Source organism: Hibiscus syriacus, unplaced genomic scaffold (assembly GCF_006381635.1).
Source record: "Hibiscus syriacus cultivar Baekdansim isolate YM2019G1 unplaced genomic scaffold, ASM638163v2 tig00004355_pilon, whole genome shotgun sequence".
NCBI classification, from domain to species: domain Eukaryota; kingdom Viridiplantae; phylum Streptophyta; class Magnoliopsida; order Malvales; family Malvaceae; genus Hibiscus; species Hibiscus syriacus.
In genome coordinates, this window is record NW_024062011.1 from 104930 (window position 1) to 116202 (window position 11273).

The 11273-nt window shown below is 37.5% G+C and overlaps 2 protein-coding genes and 1 pseudogene across 2 annotated transcripts; all 3 read left to right on the forward strand.

Moving 5' to 3' along the window:
• The first annotated feature begins 3593 nt into the window (after window positions 1–3593).
• On the forward strand, window positions 3594–7562 carry LOC120193139 (annotated as a pseudogene).
• Window positions 7563–8493: 931 nt separating this feature from the next.
• LOC120193576 lies at window positions 8494–9268 on the forward strand. Its single transcript, XM_039196052.1, has 2 exons — window positions 8494–8760; window positions 8845–9268. Exons 1-2 carry the CDS (start codon window positions 8552–8554, stop codon window positions 8957–8959), a joined length of 324 nt encoding a protein of 107 aa, XP_039051983.1. The 5' UTR covers window positions 8494–8551; the 3' UTR covers window positions 8960–9268.
• Window positions 9034–10053, forward strand: LOC120193148. Its single transcript, XM_039195742.1, has 4 exons — window positions 9034–9051; window positions 9153–9341; window positions 9444–9732; window positions 9836–10053. The coding sequence occupies exons 1-4, from the start codon at window positions 9034–9036 to the stop codon at window positions 10051–10053; spliced, it is 714 nt and encodes a 237-aa protein (XP_039051673.1).
• The last annotated feature ends 1220 nt before the right edge of the window (window positions 10054–11273 follow it).

Here is an 11273-nt window from a genome sequence, read left to right on the forward strand (position 1 = left end):
TCTTCATAAACCCTGATTATCTTTGGCCCTCTTGGACAGAGTCATCGATGACTTCACTGACTCCGTATCTCTCTGGACTATCCCATCACCTGACTCGACTATCGTGCCCTCCTACTCAAGACCCTCTTGACCGCCTTCACCTGGCGAGATAATCAGTGAAACCTTGTGAGGGCGACCATAAGATGTGATAGAATGTAAAGGTGTACGCTCTCTCTGAATCTATGACAGTGATGATCCCCTGTTGAGACCAACTCTGGAGTATTCTACTCTGTATGAGGAATTCCCTCTCATACTCCATCATGGTACAATCCCCCTAACTAGGTGCATGAACTTCTCCCTCAGATCATCAGTGTCAGCCTCTTCGATGTATTTTTGGTGAAACTCAGATAAGAACATCTCCTATGACAACTTCTCTGACTTTTCTGTCAGCTCTATCGTCTTCTACCAGTCAATGGTGTCACCTTTGAGCATGGTGATAACACGCTTGAGCTTACTCTCATGGGTAAATTGTAGGTGATTGAGGGTACGAAGAGTCTCTCTGAGCCACTAGTCGGTTGCTTTGGGGTAATCATCCCCAGAATCGTGGAAATATATGGTCTTATATCTACAGAGGAACTCTATAGGGGACTCTTGATGCACTATTGTGGGTTGGGCTGGTAGTGCTGGTAGGGGAGAAGATGCAACCAATGTACTAGGTATGGATATGATGATCTGTTTAAGGGTTGAGGTGAGGGCCTTAAAGAAGGTCATCTTCTCGACCTTTATGTCCATTGATTCATCATATTGATACGTATTTAGGATAAACTCGACACCAGTATTGTCTGTTAGGGATGCATGATACTCGTCCCTACTGTCTTGGCTCTATGTTGGATCATCTTCCATAAGTTTTCTTTAAAATTAGAAAGAAATGTAAGTTATTATCGTCATTCCAGTCTTTATAATACTCTTGACTCTCTAGAGGCATATACACGTAGACCTGACTACTCTGACCAGTATCCTAGGAAGGAATAAACTAGAAGCTTTGATACAACTAGATGTAACACCCTAATCTAATTTGACCGAATAACGAAGGATTAAAGTGTCACACGGGACTACCGAGGTGGCTAACTCGAAAATTTCTTTTAAATCAACTGTAAGACATCATATAAATCATTCGAGGTAAATGGCTCCCAAATCATCCAAAATAATACACTGAGTTTAAATCAAAATAGAGTTACGACTGAATACAAAAGGGTATACAATAGTGCATGCCCTCTAATACAAATCAAGATATACTCTAAAGTCTCTACTGAGTTAGAACATCTGGTGACGATAACGCTCCACGGACAGTCTCTTAAGAACCTACACACATAAATACATTCTGAACACTGAGCTTACGAGTTTAGTGCCTCACTAATAATTGTACTATACTACATGCATTTACTAAATGTGCGCTATAGGCATAAGTGTGGAGACATCATATACTGATATATATGTTGATTTAGGCATCATAGTATGGTTGAGGGTTCTGGATCACAGAGCACATACCCCTCTAGTCTTCCTAAATACCCTTGGGTATTTGGGGTGATATCTGGAACTACACCGGAAACATACACTCGACCAACTTACTCCACCGAGTCTTGGGGTATCTGCGCCCAACTGGCAGCTGAAGTGCCTTGACATTGAATGAGATATCTGAACTGTACGATCGTTATCTACTAAAGGAACTCAAGTGTCCTAACTGTGTCCCAAGCATCAAGTAAGGCTAGTTTTATGTCATCTTAACTGTTATTATTTCTAATTGTTCTAAGTTTATTATAGTTCTCACTTGTTATTTTATTTCATTGTGTTTTGGTATTATTGGGTCTCTCAAATCTATCCCCTTAAAAACCTTGGGTTTCTTACCCAAAACTATTTGTGGGTACCAATATTAAGCCCCTCAACATCAGTACTAACCTCTGGGTATATATATTAACCTCTTAGTATCGATACTATTGACTTATTGAAGGATGACAACAAAAGGGCCCATGAGTATCGATACTAAAAGTGGCTACTGGAATTTGCTAAGTGAACTTGGTATTGATACCACCCTGCAAGTATCGATACCTAGCCCAAACCCTTTTAGTATAGTATTTGAAAAGTATCGTATATTATTATTCTGGTACCAATACATGGGCCCAGAAATACCTTTTTGGGTAAAAATGCCTCTCCAACACTCTTATAAGTTCTACTGAGGTCCCAAACATTATTAAAGTGTTATGTCTAATTACAGGGTCATAATATGTCCATAAACATGCTGAAAAACACTAATTGTTGAATTTACCATGAACATGCTTCATAACTCATGCAACCAACCAAAACATACCTAGTGTCCTACATATGGTAGAGTTGAGTTAGAAATGTGTTACCTTGAGTTTCTAAGCTGTTGGAAGCGCCTCAACCTCAATCAAAAGCCAACTTCTCATTTTTTTTTTTATCTTGAAGCTTTCTCCGACCTCTCTCATTAAGCAAGAAATAGAAACACAAGTGTTACTAACTTTCTTAGGTGCTTAGGAAAAGATTATAAACAATCCCTAAGGCTTCAATTTACTAAAAACAGTTGGAGTATCTTGGGATTCCTAAAACCCACTTATGACAACCATGGTCAAAACTTGATGTTGAGGGCTTGAATGAAAGCTCTAGTGATTGAATTTTTTTTATTCTTACTTTCTTTAGTTCGTCCAAGACTTACAAAACTACCAAGTTTACACTTGTGCTGGTTTTAGGTTGAGAGGAAAATAAAGGATGAAGGAAGGAGAAGAATAGATAAAGAAGAATTAAAAAAAAAAAAGAAGTGTCAGACATGAGACCACACAAATTAATAGGTTTTCAACATTTGCTTCAAGAATTAGTCTAATTGCTCTTTTAGTCTTTTCCCTTTTATCCTTAGATTAAAAAAATTATATTTTTAATATCAATTGGGCCCCAACCAAACACAAATACACTCAACTTGGGTCTAGGCTTCTCACAAGCTAAATGATTTATTCCAAGTCCCTATCAGATTAGCCCAAAACTCATAAAACATAATTCGAGGTGTTACAAATACAAAAATGAAATTATAAATACAATTAATAGACTTGTCTAGTTATCATTATAAATATAAATAGATCGATAGTTAGAACACATTTGAATTTTTAATAAGAATAAAGGTAAAAGTTTACAAAGTTTTCTGGAAATAATTTTTTTTAAATATATTGGGTTAATATAAATTTTGGTACCTAACTTTTGTATTGGTATAATCAGATATTTAATTTTTTTTCAATTAGGTATTCAATATTTTTCTTAATTATACATATTTATGCTTAAAATTTTAATATATTTTTGAATATGTAATATATTAGCTTTTTTAATTAAACATTATGAAAATTATAAATATAGGTTAATCAAAATATTAATACCTAATTATACGGAGAAAATTTAAGTGCCTAATTGTATTTAAAAAGTTTGGATCAAATTGCATTAAAAATGTTTGGGCTCAAATTGCACGTCAATGCAAAAGTTAGGTATCAGAAGTTATATTAACCCTATATATATCTACGGCATCATATTCTTCTTGGAGTTTACCTTCTTATCCTCCCCTCTCCCTTTCTCTCTCACAACCTCTCTGGCGGTTATTATCCCTTGCACCTTTAAGGGAGATAGTTGTTTCAAAGTGAGTATTTCATTTACCAGGAAAATAAAAAACCTAATTATTGGGGATTTTGGTAACCCTATTTCTCACAATTCAAGGTAAGCGCTTTCTAACATCTTTGCAACATTTACGTACCTTCTTTTGTTAGGGTTTCTTCAATTCATTCCTTAATTGCATGAAAATATGTTTCTGCCTCTTTAAAACGACAACAGAATACAAAAGATTCCTGCCCCCAATGCTAAACTTCAACTTCCGATTTCTGGCTTTTTTTTTTTGTAATATTGTTACTGTTTGTTAAAGGCCTCACGTTCTGCTTGGTTATGGAAATAGCCTGAATTCGCAAAATTAGGGGGAAGCAAAATCATTGATTTATTTTTCAAATCCATATATGTACGTGCTCAATGTGGTAGGAATGGGCAAATATATCACCAGAATCTCTACGACAAATCACTTCTTTCCTTCTATTCCATTAAAAGAGAAAAAGAAAATTTCGTTTTTGTTTTCTAGCTTGTCTACGTTATACGAACTGACCCTTCTTCGCCATTTTTCGGTCAGCATTTGATTACTGAATTCGACTTGATTATCCTTTTTCCTATGACTTCATATCATATCAAGCTTTATAATTGTATCATTAAAGCCTTTTTGTTTTGCTTTGATTTACTTGATTGATTTTATGAACCTTCCTAAGCACTTTTCAAATTCTTCAATTGATTGGCAGGTCATGGCTACTAAAATGCTTATAGTAATTTGTCAATCTGGTGGTGAATTTGAGACTGAAAAGGATGGCTCATTGTCGTATAGAGGTGGGGATGCTCATGCAATAGACATCGATGATCAAACGAAGTTTGATGACTTCAAGATGGAAGTAGCAGAAATGTTTAATTGTAGCATTAGTACTATGTCTATCAGATACTTCCTACCTGGAAATAGAAAGACTCTCATTACTGTCTCCAATGACAAGGATTTAGAGAGGATGATAAAATTTCATGTGGATTCTATAACTGCTGATGTGTTATCATGATGGAAGAAATCTTTGCTCCTTCTGTTTCTAACATGCCAACCAGTAGGTAGTTCTCTTCATTTCTTTGCCAAAGCTTCATTGTAATTCTTGATTTGTTACCTAGATGCTGAGAGTGTGCTTTTTTTTTTCTAACAGGTCAAGTAGAACAACTTTGTCTGAAGAAGGGCCTCCACTTGATCCACCTCTGGGTGTTGTGGAGGATACCACTCAACCAGCATTCCTCTTGGTGCTTCTTTGATGTTGTTGATGACACCGACCATATTGATGCAGACATTGATTTGCCAATAGATATTGAATCTATTCTTCCTATTTCTGTTATTCCTATGAGAAGCATGTTAAAGGTGCTGAGCAGTGGGAGAATACAATTACAGGGGTGGGGCAAAGATTCAGCAGTGTTCAGGAATTTCGTGAGTCATTGCGTAAATATGCCATTGCACATCAGTTTGCATTTAAGTATAAAAAGAATGATAGCCATCGTGTAACTGTTAAATGCAAAGTAGAAGGTTGCCCTTGGAGAATTCATGCATCAAGGTTGTCTACCACTCAGATGATATGTATCAAGAAGATGAATCCAACACATACTTGTGGAGGGGCTGCCTTGACAGGTGGGCATCAATCAACTAGGAGCTGGGTAGCCAGTATAATTAAGGAGAAATTGAAAGATTTTCCAGATTACAAACCCAAGGACATTGTAAATGACATTAAACAAGAATATGGGCTACAATTGAACTACTCTCAAGCTTGGCGTGCCAAAGAAATTGCGATGGAGCAGCTTCATGGTTCACATAAGGATGCATCTAGTCAGTTACCATCTTTATATGACAGGATAATGGAGATCAATCCTGGCACTCTTGCTACATTCACCACTAAGGAAGACTCAAGTTTCCATCGCCTCTTTATTTCATTCCATGCGTCTTTGAGTGGTTTTGTACAAGGCTGCAGGCCTCTCCTTTTCCTTAATAGCATACCCTGGAATACCAAATATCAAGGAATGTTGTTGACAGCAACAGCTGCAGATGGAGATGATGGTGTATTTCCTGTTGCTTTTGCTGTTGTGGATGCAGAAACCAATGATAACTGGCATTGGTTTTTGTTACAACTCAAATCAGCTGTGTCAACATCTTGTCCTCTAACATTTATTGCAGACAGACAGAAGGGGTTGCAGGAGTCTCTCTCTGAAATTTTCAAGGATTCAAATCTTGGTTATTGTCTGCACTACTTATCGGAGGAACTTGTTAGAGACTTGAAAGGGCAGTTTTCTGGGGAGGTTCAACGTACCGTGGTTGAACACATTTATAGTGCAGCTTCTGCACCTAAACCTGAAGATTTTCATACGAGTGTAGAGAGCATCAAAAGCATTTCACTGGAAGCTTACAATTGGATCATGCAAAGTGAGCCCCATAATTGGGCAAATTCATTTTTCCAGGGTGCTAGATATAACTATATGACATCAAAATTTGGTGAACTCTTTTACAGCTGGGCATCAGATGCATATGAATTACCTATAAAACAGATGGTTGATGTCATGCGGGGAAATATTATGGAGTTAATTTATACCCGGAGGGCTGGTTCTGATCACTGGTTAACAAGGCTGACTCCATCCATGGAGGAGAAACTGGAAAAGGAGAGCTTGGAAGTCCATTCCTTTCAGGTGCTCCTGACTACCGGTAGCATATTTGAGGTTCAAGGTGAGACTACTGAAGTGGTTGAAATTGATCGTTGGGATTGTAGCTGTAAAGGTTGGCAACTTACCGGTTTACCCTGCTGCCATGCTATTGCTGTTATCAGTTGCATTGGACAAAGCCCTTATGATTATTGCTCCAGATACTTTACAACTGAGAGCTACAGATTGACCTATGCGGAATCTATACAACCTATTCCCATTTTGAACAGTCCTATACAGAACGAATCTTCTCAAGCTCTAGTAACTCCACCAACACGTCGTCCACCAGGTCGGCCAACCACAAAGAAAGTAGGACCACAGGAGGTAATGAAGAGCCAACTCCAGTGCAGTAGATGCAAGGGTCTTGGGCACAACAGGGCCACCTGCAAAGAGCTCTTGTAAAGTTTCATGTAAGTATTCAGTCCTTTGTTATTTTAATCTTACACCAGTAATCTCCGAATAGTCAATATAATGGCAATGCTCAATTCCACATTTCCACTCCATATTTGATCCAAGGCTGGCTCACTGAGAGAGCCTATTTTTTATATCCAGCTCGTGTTCAGCATTTTTGCGTGAAACTCTGAGATGAGTGTCTGTCTTTTTGTATTACACATGCTTATATCTGTGCTGCATCTGAACCCACAAGTTCTAGGGTTTCCATGTCTCAGTTTGCAGATATTCTGCAGTTTTCACTTATCTGTATCTATACAAGATTTTCCTCCCTTGGACTGCTCTGTAGTGTATACTGGAATATTTTTATATGTTAGCAGAATTCTGTGGGTGCGGGTAGCCATCGATTTCAGTATTTTATTTAAGGTGTGTTTCTGTCACCATTGGACCAACTATTCCTCTTATATGTTGTGTTTTACAGGGACCACAGTAAGGATCGAGTTCACCACATACCTTACATCTGACAACTCTTTGGAAGTGGTTGAAAGACACGTTGGGAGCTATGGTGTTATATTAACAAGGAGCGCGATGGCTGTTCTTCGATGTTCTTTAGTAGTGTGTTCTTGTATTCCAACATTAGGATTGTTCTACATGACACTAATCAGTAGGTAAACAATGGTTGTTTTAAATGTTATCACCAACTCAATCAAAATTTTCCGGTATATAATTAGGAAGAGATTGATTGGTTTAAACCTTTGAACTTATGGATACGGTAAGCTAAAGAAGCATATGGTGGTGGAAGGATGGCTTTTGGATGAGATGGACGGGAATTCGAGTTTTTCTTCTGATGAATTTTGTATATGTTTTACAAGCGATTCGTGAATTTTTTTTCCTAAGAATTTCATTTATAAAATTTGAGTAACAAAATCATTTCTAAAAGTTGAATTTGGATTTGGAAATCGTAGTTTATGATAGGTATGCAAATGTATTCTCTCATCTTCCCCATTCCCAGCCCAAATTGAGCATTTAAATTTACCAAAAATGAAACCCTAATTATTGGGAACACTGCTCCTCACAATTCAAGGTAAGAACTTCCCATCTTTCCCGTTATTTTAGTATCTTCTTCTGTTTGGGTCCCTTCAATTCGCATTAAATTACATTTCTGCCTCGTTAAAACCCACAAGAGCAAACAAAAGATTCCGATACCATTTCCGATTTCTAAACTCTGGGTTTCCTTTTTGACTATTTGTTCACGACTTTACGCTCTTCATGGTTACGGAGAATTTTCAAAGTTAGCAGGAAAACACAATGTTTGATTCCTCTCAAATCCATTTATGAACATACTTAATATCGTAGGAATGGGATATGAGTCAACAATTAAGCCGAATATGTCATCAGAATCTACTGAAAATCACTTCTTTCCTTCTTTTCCAGTAAAAGGGGGGGAAAAAGAGACAATATTGTTCTGTTTTCTGTCTTACTGTATCCAAGCTGACCGTTCTTCGCCATTTGACTGTCAGCATTTGATAACTGGACTCAACATGAGTATCCTTTTTCTCATGCCTTCATATCAAGATTTATAACTATATCATTAAACCTTTTGTTTTGTTTTGTTTTGCTTTGCTTTGGTTGATTGGTTTTATGGACTGTCCTGAGTATTTCTGAAATTCTTTACATGATTGCCAGGTCATGGCTACGAAAAGGCTAATAGCAATTTTGTCAATCTGGTGGTGAATTTGAGACTGAAAAGAATGGTTCTTTGTCATATAGAGGTGGAGATGCACATGCAATCGAAGTTGACAATCAAACGAAGTTCGATGACTTCAAGATGGAAATAGCAGAAATGTTTAATTGTAGCATTAGTACTATGTCTATCAAATGCTTCGTCCCTGGTAATAGGAAGACTCTCATTACTGTCTCCAATGACAAGGATTTAGAGCAGATGATAAAATTTCACGGGGATTCTATAACTGCTGATGTGTATATCATAATGGAAGAAACTGTTGCTCCTGATATTTCTAACATGCCAGCCAATAGGTAGTTTTCCTCGTTCCTAAGCTAGTGCTTCGGTGTAATTCTTGGTTATTTACTTGATGTTGAGTGCTCTCTTTTTTTTTGCAGGTCAAGTAGAACAACTTTGTCTGAAGAAGTGCCTCCACTTGATCCCCCTCTTGATGTTGTTGATGATACCACCCAACACAATATTCCAATTGGGGCCTCTCTAGATATTTGCTGATAACGCCAATTTTGATGCACACATTGATCTTCCACCTGATATTGCATGTGTTCTTTCTATTTCTGTGGTTCCCTATGAGAAGCATGCTAAAGGTGCTGCACAGTGCCAGAACACAATTACAGGAGTGGGGCAAAAATTTGATAGTGTTCATGAATATCGTGAATCATTGCGTAAATATGCCATTGCACATCAGTTTGCATTTAGGTTTATTAAGAATGATGGCCATCGTGTGACTGCTAAGTGCAAAGCAGAAGGTTGCCCTTGGAGTATTCATGCATCAAAGGGGTCAGCCACTCAGCTGATCAGCATCAAGACAATGAATCCAACACATACTTGTAGAGGAGCTGCTGTGTCAAGCGGACCTCAAGCAACTGGGAGCTGGGTAGCTAGTATCATTAAGGATAAGTTGAAAGTTTTTCCAGACTACCAAAGACATTGCAAATGACATTAAAAAGAATATGGACTACAACTGAACTACTCTCAGGCTTGGCGTGGGAAAGAAAGTGCCCAGGAGCACCTTCAGGGTTCACATAAGGATGCATATAGTCAGTTACCATCTTTATGTGACAGGATAATGGAGACCAATCCTGGCAGTCTTGCTACGTTCACCACTAAGGAAGACTCAAGTTTTCATCGCCTCTCTATCTCATTCCATGCCACTTTGAGCGGTTTTGTACAAGGTTGCAGGCCTCTCCTTTTCCTTGATAGCATACCCTTGAAGTCCAAATATCAAGGAACGTTGTTGACAGCAACTGCTGCAGATGGAGATGACGGTGTATTTCCCGTTGTAGATGCAGAAAACAATGATAACTGGCATTGGTTTTTGTTACAGTTCAAATCAGCTGTGTCAACATCTCCTCTTAACATTTATTGCAGATAGACAGAATGGGTTGCAGGAGCCGATCTGTGAAATTTTCAAGGGTTCGTATCATGGTTATTGTCTGCGCTGCATAGCTGAGCAACTCGTTAGAGACTTGAAAGGGCAGTGTTCTCAGGAGGTTAAACGAATTGTGATTGAAGATCTTCATCATGCAGATTTTGCACCTAATCCCGAAGATTTTAATGCAAGTGTCGAGAGAATAAAAAAGAATTAACTGGATGCTTACACTTGGATCATGCAAAGTGAGCCCCAGAATTGGGCGAATTCATTGTTCCAGGGTGCCAGATATAACATTTGACATCAAACTTTGGCCAACTCTTTTACAACTGGGCCGCAAATGCAGATGAATTACCTACCTATAACACAGATGGTCGATGTCATACGGGGAAACAATATGGAGTTATTTATTACCCGGAGGGCTAATTCTGATCACTGGTTAACAAGGCTGACTCCATCCATGGAGGAAAAACTGGAAAACGAGAGCTCGAAAGTCTGTTCCCTTCAAGTGCTACCAACAGCTGGTACCATATTTGATGTTCAAGGTGAATCTACTGAAGTGGTTGACATGGATCGTTGCTGGGATTGTAGTTGTAAAGGTTGGCAACTTACTGGTTTACAACTGAGAGCTACAGATTGACCTATGCAAAATCTGTCCAACCAATTCTAGATGAGGACAGGCCTGTGCAGAAAGATTCTTCACAAGCTCTAGTAACTCCACCAACACGTCGTCCGCCAGGTCGGCCTACCACAAAGAAAGTAGGATCACAGGAGGCAAAGAAGATCAAACTCTAGTGCTGTAGATAGGGCTATAAACGATTCGAGTACCCTATATACAAGAGTCTTGGACACAACAATTCCACTTGCAAAAGGTCTCTTGTAAAGTTTTGTATATTGTAAATATTCACTCTTATCTATTCCCTATTTTCACTTTCTTTCTTCGATTTCTTTTCATCCCAAGTAGAGGGTATTAGGTGTGTCATTTTCTGATTAAAGAGGAAATAAAATAAAAATAAAACAACTCTAATCAAGTGGTAACATATGTCATCATCTAATTAGAGAATTAAATTTATTTAATTAAATTAAAACTAAGGTTAAATTGATTGAATGTGTAAGTAATAAAGACAAAAAAATATATATAAATTTTTAACTACCACATCAGTTTTTTCATCAAATGTTAACGACAATTAACTTAATTGAAAATGTTTAAATAATTACAGTATCATAGGTATAATTTATCCTAATTAATATCCATTCAATATAATTTACCCAATAATTAATGGTATAAATTACTCTAATTAATATGCCTTCAATATAATTTATTTTAGTGTAAATTACATGTTGATCACTTTCATTTAAGTTTTGTATATTTTTTTCTCATTGGATTAAAAAACATAAGATTCAATCACTTTCGATTTTATTTAATTAAGATGCGGT

What these genes read in the sequence shown, in the direction of transcription:
- LOC120193576 (XM_039196052.1), top strand. Translation starts at nt 8,552, where the DNA reads ATGGAAATAGCAGAAATGTTTAATTGTAGCATTAGTACTATGTCTATC. An exon ending in TCTAACATGCCAGCCAATAG is followed by an intron (nt 8,761 to 8,844) that starts GTAGTTTTCCTC and finishes TTTTTTTTGCAG; the next exon opens with GTCAAGTAGAACAACTTTGT.
- LOC120193148 (XM_039195742.1), top strand. An exon ending in CTCAAGCAACTGGGAGCTGG is followed by an intron (nt 9,342 to 9,443) that starts GTAGCTAGTATC and finishes AACTACTCTCAG; the next exon opens with GCTTGGCGTGGGAAAGAAAG. An exon ending in TGCTGCAGATGGAGATGACG is followed by an intron (nt 9,733 to 9,835) that starts GTGTATTTCCCG and finishes CATTTATTGCAG; the next exon opens with ATAGACAGAATGGGTTGCAG.